The sequence below is a fragment of the Molossus molossus genome, unplaced genomic scaffold, assembly GCF_014108415.1.
Source record: "Molossus molossus isolate mMolMol1 unplaced genomic scaffold, mMolMol1.p scaffold_m16_p_9, whole genome shotgun sequence".
Classification (NCBI taxonomy): Eukaryota; Metazoa; Chordata; class Mammalia; order Chiroptera; family Molossidae; genus Molossus; species Molossus molossus.
The window spans coordinates 86,640,229-86,656,781 of record NW_023425403.1 but is presented as its reverse complement, the minus strand read 5'-3'; the positions used below and the strand labels follow the sequence as shown (position 1 = coordinate 86,656,781).

Genomic DNA, 16,553 nt, shown 5'->3' with positions numbered 1-16,553 from the left:
TTGTTATATTTAAATAACAGCTATACAAGTCGAATTTGTCCCCAAATTTTATATTAATACATATCTGAAGTAATTTTGACAGTGTGGGATAGGAAGAAACTCTCCTCTACCCTCAAGGATTTTCTCTTGGTCTAATAATCAAATGAGACAGATCAACAAGAGAAAAAACCCAAATTTAATTACATGCCATACATACATAAGGGATATATGCATACATGAGATAGAGATCCCACATACGTAAGATGTTCAAACACAGAAAGGGAAAATGAGGTGTATATGACATTATGACTTAATGATCACTTGGGGGCTTCAGGAAGGAGGAATATAAGAAAAGCAGATGTTCAATAATTAGTACTTTGCCCTGCCATATAGATAAGCCAAAATAAGTTTATCTCTGATAATCTCTATTATGGGAAAGGCCCCTAACTTAAAATTCTCCTAGGCAGTTAAGGGACACAGAAGTTTCTCTTAAGCCCACAGGGTCTTGGGTGCCTTTAGGCACACCTTGGAGTGACTTGTTCTGAACTCCTACAACAGTTCTTTTTATATAACCGACTGAAGAGAGATATTACACAAGTACTGACAGCCCCTTATACTACAAGCATCTAAAGTAAGAGGACAAATAAAATTGTATCAAGTAACAGAAAAAAAGTAATGAAAATTTAAAATACTTACACTACATTCATAGTAAATAAATTGGGGGGAAAAATGCATTTCCCCAAATCTGGTCCTTAAATAAACTAAATCCTGGAGATAAAATGTTAATTCTTTGTAGTTAAAACATACCTAGCAAGAGATATAAAGTGCTTCCATATTTAATAGACAGTTGTATTGCTGCTATAAGTTTTCAAAAATTTAATGTCTTAAGACAACACAAATTTATTATCTTGCAGTTCTGTAGGTTAAAAGTTCAACATGGGTCTTGCTAGACTTAAAATCAAGTGTCAGTAAGACTACATTCCCTTTCAGAGGCTCTAAGGGAGAGTATATTTCAATGTCTTTTTCAGCTTCTCAAGGCTGCCTACATTCTTTGGCTTGAGGCTGCCTCCTTCACTCCCCTTCCTCCATTTTCAAGGTCAGCAACAGCAGATGGAGTCCTTCTTATACTACTCCTACCTCCTTTCATATTCCACTTTTAAGGACCTCTTGTGATTACATTAAGCCCACCTAGATAGTCCAGGCTAATCTCCCTATTTCAAGGCTAGCTAATTACAACCTTCAATTTCATTCACCACTTTCACCCCTTTGTAACTTAACATAATCATAGGTTCAGAACATGGACACTTTCGGAGGGTCATGATTCTGCCTACCACAACTATAAGTCTATGTATAACATGCATTTAGCCAAATTTGCATTTTATCACTTAAAAATCACTGATTATTATAATGATCTTGAAATATTATTACAAATGGCTTCTGATTTATAAATTTACATAAGACATGTTTATGCCTAGAACAGAACTAAATAACATAAATTTTACTAAATTAACATAGTAAATTCATCTCACCCTTTCTAATTTTTCAGGTATAAGTTCTTCTTTGAGACCACTGGCTTCTTCTTCTTCTTCATCTCTTTTTTTCTTTTGATTTTTTTGTTGACGTTCCCTTTCCGCATGCTTTCTCTCTTCTTCTAATTTAGCCTTTTTCTGAGCTCTTCTCTGCTTGCTAAGCATTTTCTTCAATTCTTTGGCTGACAGGTTGTCTATAAATATCCAAATGCATAAACATCCTAAGTAAATGTTTCCCTTTTCCTCAATGCAAGACATATTATTAGTATAGCTCTCTGGGGGAAAGTGGAAGAGGCAACTACATAAAAATTATTAGAAAGTATATTCTTATGACTAGCACTAAAAATAGTACACAAAAGATAACCAGCAAATGCTGCATTGCCAAAATTTAACCAATTCCAGCCCAGTTCTACCTCCTACACAATAAATGACTTTAGGCAAATCATTTCTTTCAGTATCGTTTCAAGCTGTGTAAACTGGGGCTGATAATGCCAACAATTTTCTTAAGAGTATTTAAAGGATAAGACAGTGCATATAAACACACTTATGATCTCTAAACACTATATAAATATTACAAATGAAAGATCAGAAACTTGCCTCTCTGCTAGTTTTCAAATATTCCTAGATATTAACATTTTAGTGAATAAAAGCTATATAGATATTTTTATTTGCCTCATTATTATTTGCAATAAAGTAGGTACTAGAAGTTGTAAGGATAATTATTTTTCCCTAAGGGGTTCAAAGCTTTTTTCAGTTATAATAATAATAAAAATAAAAATAAATAATAAAGAACCCAGCCCATAGACATTTCTATTTTTCCTGAATTGGTCTTACTGAAGATAAAAATAAAAATACTGCCCTGGCCAGTTTGACTCAGCGGTTAAGCATTGGCCTGCAGTCTGGAGAGACCCGGGTTCGGTTCTCGCTAAGGGCACGTACCTCAGTTGCAGTTTGTCCCCAGCCCTGACTGGGTCATGTGGATGGCAACTACACGATGTGTCCCTTTCACGTCGATGTTTGTCTCTCTCTCTCTCTCTCCCTCCCACTCTATCTGAACAAAATATCGAAAAAAAAAAAATGTCCTCAGGTGAGGATAAAAAAATAATAATAATAATAAAAAATACTGCTAGTCATTCCACTCGGGTGATTTAGAAGCACCACTATAGAACATCATCCTGCCAGGTTTTACTAACTTCCCCCACTTTTTTTACACACACACACAGAAGTATATTGTTTTCACATTCATTTGACAATATACTTTTCTATGTACTGTTTATGTTAATGACATTCAGAAATTTAGTGTTCTTTTCAAATTTTTAAAAATAGTTCCTTGTCAGTTACCTGAATTTATTTCTTGTTGTTTGCTTTCATTGGTTAAGGGATTATCATACAATTTTAAGTATATTTCAATCGCTGATCTAGCAGCCTTGAAATAGAAGGCATGTCTTCTGAGTATATCTTCTAATCTCAGAAGGTCAACATAGGCACGAAGGGTCATCTTTCTCATGCAGTATGTATGGAAGTCAAATTGATCATCGGTTATCTCAAGAAAATGCTTAAAAACAAAACCACGAAATTATCTCTTACATTTTATCAATAATGTCTACTTTTGAAAAGAAAACCATAAAAAAAAAAACCAAAACATTTTTAACAGTCACAATTTCACTTAGCTGCCCTCTCCAATGTTTAACACTGTGAAGGATATCAAGCTCTTCTTTGCATGTAACTTAAGTTTCTCTTTCTACAATCAATGATCATACACTAGAAACCGTATTTCGTGATGATACTCAATTTCTACGTAAAAAGTCAGATTTTTAAGACTGGAAATCAATACATATTGATATTTTAATTTTAATGAAACATTTCTCCTCAGAATTCTCCAAAAATCAACATGGCAGAGTTAAACAGATCTCTGACTTAAGACTAAATATATACTATAGATTTACATAAAATGTTTACAAATCAGACTGCTCTGCTCAACTCTGAGTTCTTCAAGGCAAGCTTTGTTATGTCTATTCCCATTGCCCGGCACAAGGCCTAACATAGCAGACAATAAGCACAATAATGGCCAATTCAAGAAATCAGTTGCTTATCAGGCACGTGACCTCAATTATCTAGAGCCTCAATTACTTGAATTAGGAGTAAAGAAATCTATACAGCCAATTTCATAAGGTTGTTAGAGGTCAAATAAGAACATATTTAAAAATTCTTTCTAAACTGTAAACTGCTATAAAATGTAGAACATTACGGTTTTCTCTCGCTCAATAAGCTACCATTAATCTACCTACATTCCATTTTAGCAAAGGTTCTTAGTTTGGAGTCTGTGTATAAACATAATAACATTGTTCTAAGGAGAAAGCTTGAGGCTTTCATCTCATTTTCAAAGGGTCCATGGTCCCCCTAAAGTTTAAGAACCAATTGCTTTCATAGAAAGGAGAAGGTTAACTCCCTACAAAACAGTTTATTCTTTTATTTTCTTCCCTAAATGCCTCTCTACCTGCTCTTTTTTTCCTCCTATTTTCGCTTCTTCAAAAATATTCAGAAAAACAAATGATTCAACACACCAACACAGAACAAGCTCTTCTACCACGTCACCTTCCCTCTGCCCTGGGGCCTAGTAACTCACTATGCAGAGACCACATTAGTAAGTGTCCATATTATTTCATAATTTTAGTTGTTTTGGTTATTAGAAACACATCATACACAGAATTACATTAAGTACCTGAGACTTTAAAAGAAGAATTTTAAGATACAAAGAAAAGTACACAGTATAGAGGGAAAGAAGTAGAAAAAAAAATGAACACATTAGTTTATATTTACTACTTCAAGAATCATGCTGTCATGGGTGTCATATTAGATCATTGCATTCCTCCCATCAATAAGACAAAGCAATTCATAAATAACAAGCTTGCTTTTTTAAAAAAAAGTTACATATTTCATAAAGTTGTTCATGGTCTTCCTTAATGTCAATCAAATTATGTCTAGCACCATAAGAATATCTTAGAATTCAGTACAACTGACTAAGGAAAATGGCAGTGCCAAAAATCAGATATGAAAACTTGAGATTACAGGACCTTTGTTAGGCTGAGAAACATTTAGGTGTAAAAGGTAGACACAAGTTTCAAGAAATATTCCTAGCAGCATTAGTAAACATAGATTTTAAGCCAAATCTAGGAAGAAGCCTTTGGAACCACAAACATTTAAGCCTCCTCTTTATCAGTAACAGCCCACAGGCTGCCTCTCTCCAGTTAATGTCTTCCACAAATAGGGTAACCAACTCACCCCACTTTGCCTGAAGCTTTCAATTTTTCCATGGAAAGCTTTGTGTCTCAGGAACTTGCTGACCCCTACAAACTGGGATGTTGATCCCTCTATAATAAGCTAATGGTGGTGGACCAGATATGACTAGATTCAATTAGAAAACATAAGGTACTACAAAATAATTTGGCTTTTGGAAGAAATGATGCTTGGAGAATCCTACTTAAAAACAACTAAATAATCTTAGGTTGATTTTCTGTTTTTTAACTTTTTATTTGGAATAATTATAGATATAGAGGAAGTTGCAAGGTAGTATAGAGATGTTCTGTACACTCCTCCCTTGGTTTCCCCCAAAAGGCTGCATCTTACATAACAAAAATACAATATCAAAACCAAAAGACTGACATTGGTACAACTTGTGTGTGTACACTTTTTCATCATGCATAGATTTGAGTTAATGAATACCACAATCAAGATACAGAACTGTCTAATTACCACAAATATCTCCCCTGTACCACATCTTGGGGTGATTTTTAGGTTTCCAAATTTAAAAAACATAAAAATATACTAGACAACACAAACAGGTAAAGTTAGTTTCCCTGAACGTTGGCCACGCATGAACGTAAGATCACTTAGCTCACCGTAGACTCTAGGTACCCAAATTTTAACATAATCCTTATGCCCTTAACTCAATGCTTCCCTCATCATAAACACTAGTTCTCTCTTTTCTTGGGGATGGGGAATAATAGTGCAGGAATTACTTAAATTGTCAAAATTAGGCTTGAATCAAAGTAAGACGAGTCAGCAAAGAATTAAGAAACACTATATATAGCTTAAGAGTACGGTTTTCTTTAGGATGTCTCTATTATGTCTTGTCTTCTAACCCAGATTCATCTACCTACCCATTCCTTCTCAGAGTTACTGGAGTAGACTAGTAAGAACTCACACACAGAAATACAACAAAAATCTCTGGACTTAAAAAATCATAATAACTAGACCAAAGATGGTAATAAGCAACTATTTTCTTTATAGAGAATATGCCATTATAAAGCATGTGCCCACTTGATAAAGATTAAGATGCACTAGAAGATAAAGTTATGAACCTCCTATGGTTCTGAGCTATCAGAAACCCTACATCTTATCAAAAAGTTTTAGAAATATGTATTGTTGCTCTGTTTCAGGTACAAATCAGCACACTAAAATAAAAAGAAATTAATCATCTGAAAAAGAAGGAGAAATTCAATTCTTGAAAGATAAAATAGTTTAAAATTCGCCCTGGCCAGTTTGGCTCAGCAGTTAGAGCATCGGCCTGCAGAACAAAGAGTCTCGGGTTCAATTCCAGTCAAGGGCACGTACCTCAGTTGCAGTTGATCCCTGGCCCTGGGTGGGGTCACGCAGGAGGCAACCAATTAATGTTTCTTTCTTTCTCCCCCTCCCCTCCTTTCCTCTCTCCCTCCCACTCTATCTGAAAATCAATGGAAAAATATCCTCAGATGAAGATTTAAAAATATATATATTTTAAAGGCAGTTGTTTTGCTTTGCTTTGAATAAAACTCAAGTTCTGAACATCAGATAGGATTAGACTCCCTATACATAATCTGTACATATAATCCTAAAATCCTACAAAGGGAGTAAGATAAAGACAGAAAAAGTACACTAGGCCATTCAGAATTTTAACATTTCAAATCCAGTTAATGAGAAACTGCCTCAATGAAAGAATTTTGGAAGGAGTTCTTAAAGGCACAAGACTTAGCCCTTATTTGAACTTCTCTCTCTGTTCACTAACCTTTTATTTAGAAAGTAAACTGCAGTTTTATTTTTGAAAGGTGCTCATTTCTTTACTAAAGTATTTTAAACTTAGGCACAAAAGTAACTCATGCAGATACCTATCATAATAAATCTTTTAATTCAATAATTACTCCTAAATCCTTACAATTATATCAAGAATTTTATTTTAGATTACATTTTTATTAGAAATTAATTTTAAAAGCAAGATCAGCCAGCAAATATTTAGTCACCCTATTTGTATTAAGCACTCACATTTCTACATATAACCATTAGATGACCTAAGTCTTACTTTTAGCATGAATTCACTATAAAAAGACAAACTCACAAGTAACATAAGAACAGACTCTTATTTATCTGTTTCTAGTTTTTTCTATTCTAAAGCACCAACAGCAAACCCTAAATAAAGACAGTAAGAATTCTAGCAATAAGTATGTACAATGACAAGGGTTGTGATTTCTGCCCCATTTTAATCTCTGATAACCAATGATTTCTTATACTTTTTTCTTCAAAAATGCTGTGTACCAGCTTTTGAACTACAAGTACTCTTGGACATGAGTTTTTATAATTTTTTAAAATCTGTGTATAGCCCTGGTCGATTTTGCTCAGTGGTTAGTGTCGGCCCATGGATGGAAGGGTCTCAGGTTCAATTCCTGGTCAAGGGCATGTACCCGAGTTGCAAGTTCGAGCCCCCATCCCAGTCAGGGTTGTGCAGGAGGCAACCAACTGAAGTGTCTCTCTCACATCGATCGATGTCTCTCTCTGTCTCTTTCTTTCTCTCACTCTCTCCCTCCCTCCCACTCTATCTAAAAAATAATGGAAAAATACTCTCAGGTAAGGATTAACAACAACAACAACAACAAAAGATCTGTGTATAAAGTGGACCTGTGCAGTTCAAACCCATGTTGTTCAAAGGTCAACTCTATTTTTGATCCATGATTGGAAATCCACATATGCAAAGGGCAGACTGTAGTTATAAGATGATTTTCAACTGCACAGGAGTTAGCGCCCCAATCCCTTCATTGTTCAAGAATCAACTGTACTTTATCTGACATTACAGAATTTTACTTTGTGTTACTCAGCAAAAAAAAATCACTAAAAATTTAAGGGAAAATATAATCTAAATAAAACTTAGTAATGGAAGAGCTATTAATCATAGTCTAACAACTTTCAAAAATATTAAAAAGAAATTAGTAATATAGTTATTAATGTTAGGAGGAATGGAATTGAAGCTGGAGAAGTTCATAATAATCCTAAGGGTATTCAAATTTCACTTTCCCAGAAAATCTGATAAATTTCCAATTATGGTCCTGCTGGAATTACTGATCCATAAGTAAACAATCTGTCACTCACCAAGCATGTCCTGATTAATAAAAATGCATCTTTCCTAATAACAAACAGAATGTTTTAAAGTGACAGTCATCAAGCTAGTGATCTATGGTTTTATCACAGAAGAGCCTGATTTACACTACAATGCTTGGATATTGTCTGAATAGTTCACTTATCATCATCCAAGGGCTTTATAATTTCAAGAAGATGAGACTTTTTCCCAGAGATATAACCATCAAGCCCAGGCTTAAAAAGAAAAAAACAAAACAAAGCAAAAACTAGGTTATTTGTAAAAGGGCTCAGGTATAATCCTAGTTCCAGTTACCATCAAAAACCACCCCTTAAGATTTAGACTTTCTTTTGGGTAACCTCAGAAGTTTCACATGGGAAAAAGGCCAAAGTGACTGCCAGAGTGCAGACTTCAGGCTCACCTGACTATGATGCCTGTGGTTTTATACTGCGTCAGCATGGGAACAGTGGTGCCGATTGACCCCAACTGAGGGCTGCTGAGGACTGCCTCAGGGGTGCATTTGTGGCTCTTTTCCTCCTGTTGTCCATTTGGAAGGAGAGTGCTTCAGAGATGACAAAGAACAGGAAAACAAAAATTCACACAAAGAAAAAGAAAAGGCCCCTCACTAAGGCACATCACACACATCATCCTAAAAGCAAGTAATAAAAATAAGCCTGCAAACCAGTCACAGACTTCTGTACAAAGTACTGAATGTGAGAACAAATATCCTGGGAAGACAAACTGGAGAGAGGCTGACTACTGAGCAGATCCTGACATAAAGGGAAAAGAGGTGGCCATTAGCTTGTGTATCCTTCTAGGCTAGTAATGAAAATTAAATAATGGCCCGATTAGGGAATAGAAATTTTGAATATATGTTACTAATAGCAATAATGGCTTACTAAATTAATCTCCTTCCTCTTCCTTCAGACAAAAATATGGAGACATGCTAAAATCATAACCAGTTGATGATCAAACAAAGGCAATCATTTATTCACAACCTCTGAATGTTTGAAAGGCTAAAGATCAATAATTTTTCACAACGAAGTTTCCAAAGTAGATAAAAGAGGTAGATGATCCCATGTAGATAAATACCTGCTTTTTTTCATCACCTTACAGGAGAAAAATAAAGTCAAAATTCTATCAACTTACCCTTTCTACTTCATGGCATTTTTTCAAAGCTTCCCCATATCGCCCCAAACGCTGATAAGCTGAAATGCACTCAGTTTGAAACCACATACACTGCATTTCATTTAGATTTTCCATGGCAGATGTTCCTTCCTGAAATGGAAGGATTCATTAATGTAAGAAGTAAATAAAAAAAGCGATCCAAAAAAAAAATCTCACTTTCTCTTTTACAACTATAGCTACAAATATTATGCCAATAGCAATTGACAAATATATCAAAGTGCTACCAAAAAGCTCCTATCGATTTAAAATTAGACGTCTTATTTATCCAGCTCTGTTGGAATATTCAACACTCTACATAAAAGACTAGATTACTGGCCCTGGCCGGGTGGCTCAATTGGTTAGAGCATCCTCCCAACACACCAAGGTTTCTAGTGTTCCCAGATCAGAGCACATACAAAAATCAACCAACTGCCCTGGTTGGTTTGGCTCAGCAGTTACAAGCGTCGGAGGGTTGCAGGTTTGATTCCCAGTCCAGGGCACGTGCTTGGGTTGCAGGTTCGATCCCTGGCCCCTCATATCAATGTTTCTCTCTCTCTCTCTTGCAGGCGTGCACACCCCTCCCACCCTCCCTCCTAATCTAAAAATCAACAGAAAAAGATCCTCCAGTGAGGATTAACAACAAACAAAATAATAAAAACAATAACAATTAAAAAATCAAGCAATGAATGCATAAATAGGTAGAACAACAAATCAACGTTTTTCTCTCCTTTCTTTCCTCTCTAAAAAAAAATCAATCAATATAAAAATATATAAGGAAAGTCCTAAAAAAAAAAAAGACTCCTGATTACTAAAACTAAGCTTTTAAGCACCAAAGCTTTTACTTAAACTATTTCAGATAGCAATCCTATGAAATACTGCCTATTAAGCAAAAGCTACTTAACCTTTCTTTGCTTCCTCAGGGTCACTATTATGTACATCCATTATTGTCAAATCTGTCAGTAGTAGGTCTAACTATTGCCTTTTCATTTCCCAATGTCCCTCCACGTTAGGCTTAGGATATCAGTTGTCACCTTTTTGTGCCCATGTGTCTGCTTCTAACAGTATCTCCTGTTCTATGCCAACTTTTCTCCTATGAGCTGACAAAACCAAATAATGGAATTTATTAAAAAATATTTGTTAATCAGACACACTGTGACTTCTGAGAACAATGTAAGACATATATCACCTAGTTTCAGTGCAAGGGCACTGGAGTGTTGTCACACTTCTGAAGAGTTGTTTCAAATATATTTTATGTGACCTCAGAAAAGATGGCAATTTTAATCTTCAGTTCTATGTCACACCCATTTTGTGTTATCAGTTCAATTTTCAGAATTCTCATTAAATGTATAAAAACTAGTAACTTTAGGTAAATGAAAATAAGAGTGCATTTTATTTCTTCTTTATGGCTATATATATTTTCCAGTTTTGTTTTGTTTTTTTATTTAATCCTCATCTGAGGATATTTTTCCATTGATCTTCAGAGAAAGTAGAAGGGAGGGAGGAGGTGGGGAGAGAGAGAGAGAAACATGGATGTGAGAAAGACACATCAATTGGTTGCCTCCTGCAAGTGTCCTGACCTCAGGACCAGGGATTATACCTGCAACCAGGTATATGCCCGGATTATCAATGAAGACATCTTTGTTGGCCCTTCCATTTTCTACTTCTGTGAACTATTCCTATCCTTTGCACATACTTGTATTGTAGTCTTTTTCTTACTGAGTTTGTGTGTGTGTGTGTGTACTTGTTTCTATGACATCATTCTTACAAGTATTTAAAATTGTCATAATAAAAGTTCAAGCTATTCTGTGGCTTCTAAATTACAAGGGGTTTCCATTAGCAATCAGTCACAACTAGACTCTAGTTAACTTTTAAGGAACGTGGGCCCTGGCCAGTGTGGCTCAGTGGTTAAGAGCATCGACCCACACTGGTTCAATTCCTGGTCAAGAGCACGTATCTGGGTTGCAAGTTCAATCCCCAGTTCCAGTCAGTCAGGGCTCATGGGGGAGTCAACTTATTAGCATCAATGTTTCTCCTCTCTCTCTCTCTCTCTCCCCCCCACCCCCTTCCCTCCCTTTCACTCTCTAAAAATCAATGGAGGAAAATTCCAAAATAGCAGCGAAGTGAATGGAAGTTACACAGACCAGCTCCCAGGAGCAAACTGGAATTACAACTAAAATAAAGACAAATCGTCGGGAAAAACCAACAGAAAAGCAGCTGGAAAGGACCCATATAACCAGGGACAGAAAAAGGACAGATAAACACTGTTGTGAGAGAAACATCAATCAGTTGCCTCCTCTACACACCCTGACGGGGATCAAACCCTCACCCAGATGTACGTGCCCTGACCGGAAATCGAACCCGCAACCTTTTGGTATACTGGACGATGCTCCAACCAACTGAGCCACCAGGCCAGGGCTGTTTCTGCTATTGCTTTTAAACCACCCCCCACCAAAAGCACATGTACACACACACTCAACTTCAGTAAGAAACCATACTTAGGATATTAGCTAAATGGGATTTTTAAAAAATAACAAAAATAAATTGTTAAGAACTTCAGTGGCAAACTTCAGAAATCATCACAGAACTTAAGTTTAATTTTAATAACTCAGACAACTCATGCCATTTCCTACCCTTGTGAACTTGGAGCACATTTCCTCTGCTTCTTTTATCATATTTGCTCGAAGCATGTATTTTGCACATTTGGAATTGATGAATCTATCAGCTGTGTCTAAAGACTGCGCTTCATCCATCCACTTTGCAGCTTCTTTGAGATTACCTATATGCTTTAAGTGATAAACATATTGAGGAAATTATAGTTTAGGATTAAAAGAATATGGGTGCGATACAAATAACAGTTTATAAAGACAAATTAGAAATTTCTGTAAAATTTATCTAGAAGTCATTAGATAAGTTAAAATTTACATTTTCTAAGAGCTGAATCAAATGATTAACACTGAGTACGCAAATATGCAACCTAAAACTCTCTTGGATTATTAGAGTATTAGAAATAAATTATCAGAGTGTCATAAGTTACTTCTATACAGAAATAGTTCAAAGGGTTCTTAAGTGGCTAAATCCTTCAATTATTCAAAAATCATGTCTAGGGTTTTACCTTGTAAATTTTTGCTTTCATATAGAATAATTCTATTAAAGTTGGAGTACTAGCAATTGCAGCATTAATATAATCCAAAGCCAAAGAATACTGCCCAAGTTTATCAAAGTGCTGTGCCAGGAAATACTGAACCCAGAGTAGTGTTGTTGGAGGTTCCTTCTCCCCATTCTCTGCAATCAAACAAATATAAAATTATTATAGGGAAGAAGGTAAAATAAAGAACATCACATACTTTCTCTTCCCCAAAGCATAATGAAATTAATAATTACAATATAAACAGTAAAACAATAGCAAAAATTATCAATTTCAACAGAAAGAGGTATGACTTTATGCCATCAAGTTCAAAAAGTGGCAGCCAAGCCCTGGCTGGTTTGGCTCAGCAGTTAGTGTCGGCCCTTGGACCGAAGGAAGGATCGTGGGTTCAATTCCCAGTCAAAGATGCATAACTGGGTTGCAGGTTCGATCCCTGGCCCCAGTCAGGGTCCTGTGGGAGGCAACCAGTCAACACGTCTCTCTCACATCAATGTTTGTTTTTCTCTCTCTCCCTCCCTCCCTGACCCCCTGCCTTCCACTGTCTAAAATAAAAATTGCAGCCAAGCAAAAAAAAAAAAAACAAGATGCTAGTTTCACAGGCTTCTAACCCCTCTCATTCCAAAGAAACAGTACTAAGGAAAGAAGACAAATCAATCTAACTATGAATACTCAAGGCTGGGAACGTAAGGCAGCAGACCCAGGAAAAGTCAAGGAAAACAGCTTAGAGAAAAGATATCACTAACTACCATTGCAGTATTTCCACAAAGGCAGTAACTGCCAGGGCTTAGCAGTGTCTAGGCCTCAATACTAAATCAGGGAAACACTGATTTGAAGGGTATGAAGCCTATGTGACAAAAGGAGTCACATACAATCAGCTGTTCCCCATCCTGTACCCTCAACCTGCAACAGAGTAGATAAATCAATACCAATCTCTCAAAATAGATTTCAGAAGGAAAGACCTACAGGTATAAATGAGAAAGAGTGAAAAAGAGAATTTACCCATACTACATCAGAAAAAAGATCTCCTAGACTAGCTGACCAAATAAAATGACAATATGCAAACAGACAAATTAGTATAAATTAAAATGTAAATAATAAATAAAGGCAAAGAGCCCAGCATTTATCTTGCTCCTTTTCCATAAACTATAGGTCAGGGGAACGGAATATTTGATGAGGGGAAGTTCTTTATAAGATTTCTAACTAAAATGCAGAAGAAATGATGATTTGAATGAAATAAGGGATTGGAGCAATGATTCTTAGTGGTTGCTTAAAGTCATTAGGTGAGGGGCTGATGAGGAACTCTTTTATTTTGTTTTGTTTTGAAATCTTCACCTGAGGATATTTTTCCATTTATCTTCAGACAGAGGGGGAAGGGGGGAGAAAGAGAGAGAAACATGGATGTGAGAGAGACACATCAACTGGTTGCCTCCCTCATGACCCCGACCAGGGATGGGGATCGAACCTGCAACCCAGGTATGTTCCCTTCACCAAATCAAACCCGAGACTCTTTGGTCCACGGGCCAACACTTGATAACTACTGAGCCACACTGGCCAGGGCAATGAGGAACTCTTCAATGGGCAGCTCAGCTGAAAATGTCTGACTCCTGACCAACCTTAATATCACAAAAAGAGAGACAAAAAGAATGTCTTCTGCCTCCAGTTCTGACAAAACAGGAAGTACAACGCATCATGTATAAGGTATTCACGTGGAACCTGAATCTAATCAAGCCTCTAAATCTAACTATAAGTTTACAAGCAATATGAATATCAAAATACATTAAATGACACCATGAGAAAGCAAATCAGCCAAATCCAGAATATGGGACATTCCACAAGACAAATTACCTTTCAACAAATAACATTTTTTTAAAAGGAGAGAAGGACACTACTCAAGATTAAAAGAGTATCAGAGACATAAAAACCAAGTGTGGACTTTAACTGGACCCACATTCAAATAAACAAATTATACAAAGACATTTTTAAAGATAAACAGGGAAATTTACATGTATACTTGGTGTTAGATATTATGGCATGACAATACCGTGGTTACATTTTCCGTTAAGTGTTTTAAACAGTTAGCAATGCATACTAAGGTACTGACAGTAAAAATAGTATGTCTGCTTTAAAAATACTCCAGAAAAAGAAGTAGACAGAAGGTACTTCAAATAAGACTGGTAAAATGATCGTAACAGAGGCTGGGTGATGGAGACACAAGGTTTGTTATTCTGTTTACTTATATGCAATTTGTTTCAAACTAACAAAACAAAAAAGCAAATGACATGTAAAAGACACATGAAGAAACCAGACTAAAGTTACCATCTGCATGACTGAAAGCAATCTAGTGTTTTCTAAAGTTGCCTTGATTTACATATGCCCCTACAAACAGAGAAACAAAGAACCAAATTATACAGGATTTAAAGGGGGGAAAAAGTAGAAAGAGAAGTAGGGATTCAGTAATAATGCATTTCAATATTAAACTGTCTGCATCATCTTTGGCAAGCCACTCAGTCTCTCAAGTCTGTTTACTCATGTTAAAATAGGGTTAATTCCCACCTCCCATTATGGAAAATTTAAATTAAATAAAATTGAAATGCTCCTTGTATTTCATTCATTAATTCAAAAACTATTCAGTAAATAGTTATCATGTAGCATGCAAATAATAAACATAAGGTAGTTTCACTGTGATTCAAAATGGATTGAAATGAGTAATCATATTCCAATTGAATCTAATTTAAACTTACCATAAGGGCTAAAAAAGTCACACGTTTTAAGAGAAGCTTCATAATTAGTAACAAGCTCCTGGATTACAGAAATCTGTTAAAGAAACATAGTTTTAAATGTTTAAAATATTTTATTGAATGTATTTGTATTTATTGTAAATTAAATTAGATTTGGAAACAATATATATCTTATTTAAAAAGTATAAATTAACTAATTTATAATTTCCCCCTCCCTATGTAGGGAAAACTGAGAAGAAAAAAATAACAGAAAATACACTGATGTCCTTATTAACAATAAAATAGAATCTCATTAATTTCTCATCCCAATAAGTAGTTTCAGGTTTTAAGGACAAATCATCACTAGTTACTACAAAACCTTTTTTCTTCAATAAACAACTGTATAACTTATTATTAACAGTTAATTTATTTGCTTTTTGTTTCCCACTGTTATATTATGAAGTTGTAGGCCATTACATATTCAAATTTTCTAAAATGTCACTCATCATAAAAAAATCAAATAAAATTAAGTCAAATTATACAGTGAGTTGATGGAAAAAGAGGTTAGTTAAGTAAACTCTTAACTAGATGTTTAAACTACCACTGTTTTTAGTGATCACTTTCATAAACATTTGCATTTCAATGCTACTCAGGTAGAACAAAAATATTATAAACTGCACTATAAGTGTGTTATGCTCTGAAAATTGCCAAATGAAAACTGACATGAATTAGAAGTGGCAGCAAGAAAAAAAAAGTAGCTTATATATCCTGTTGATATTAAATGCCTACTGATGTTAACTGTTCCGAATAAGTTGGAAAATATAACCATCTTATTTGTGAACTCCAAAAAAAAGGTCAAAAGTGAAGGAAAATCATTAAAACTTTTAATAGTGTCTGACCAATATGGTATTATTTTAATAGTGATAACTTGAAAGTTTTCTAGTTTTACAAAGTGGGATGCTACTAATAGCCCCAGAAAAAAAAGAATATACCAGACAGGGTAACAATAACAGTAATGAGCCATTAATTGTTACAAGTGCTTTATACATGCAAAGGAAAAATAAAAATAAGCTGAAAGTATACAATTAACCCAAGCAACAAGGCTCCAGAATTTAGCTTTTAACTACTCTGCATTATTGGTCACCAGTGTCCCCGGCACATTTATTACTAAAGGGCAATTCTCCTTGACTCACTGGGTAACATTAAGACCAGAAACTAGTAACAGGACAGTAACCCTTCCTCTATCATTTTTAATGCACAGAGCACCAAGGGGTACACATTAAATCAGCCAGGCTACAAAATAAGTGCACCATTAAAAAAGGGCAAGCTTTAAACACATACACACACATGCACACATGTGAGCACAATGGTGGGGGGATACCAGGGAAAGGCAAGTATGCAAGGGGGAAAAAAAGAGGTTTGGGAAGGACAAACTTACTATACCCTTATACGGCATTAAGCAACACATTTATTAATACACATTTACAAATTGAGTTTCCAAAGAATCTTAAAAAGTTCTTGTAATTTTAAAGTTTTGTTCTGTTTTGGCTGATTTGGGGGTGGGAGTGGTGTGTGTTACAGAGAGACAAACCAGCCTGCCAACCAGCTTCTCTTTAGGAAGTCCTAACAACCTA

At 35.4% G+C, this 16,553-nt stretch overlaps 1 protein-coding gene across 4 annotated transcripts in view; it reads right to left on the bottom strand.

Moving 5' to 3' along the window:
• Positions 1-16,553, bottom strand: part of NAA16 (N-alpha-acetyltransferase 16, NatA auxiliary subunit) — a 66,374-nt gene that overhangs the window by 5,717 nt on the left and 44,104 nt on the right. For 3 of the 4 annotated variants that reach the window (XM_036250030.1, XM_036250029.1, XM_036250031.1), the window contains 6 exons: positions 14,944-15,016; positions 12,170-12,339; positions 11,688-11,840; positions 9,040-9,168; positions 2,850-3,063; positions 1,509-1,702 (listed from right to left, as the gene is read on the bottom strand). In XM_036250030.1, coding sequence (XP_036105923.1) covers positions 1,509-1,702; positions 2,850-3,063; positions 9,040-9,168; positions 11,688-11,840; positions 12,170-12,339; positions 14,944-15,016 — 933 coding nt within the window. Of the gene's footprint in view, positions 1-1,508; positions 1,703-2,849; positions 3,064-9,039; positions 9,169-11,687; positions 11,841-11,932; positions 12,340-14,943; positions 15,017-16,553 lie in introns of those variants that run through there. The other variant, XM_036250032.1, reaches the window with a different exon arrangement.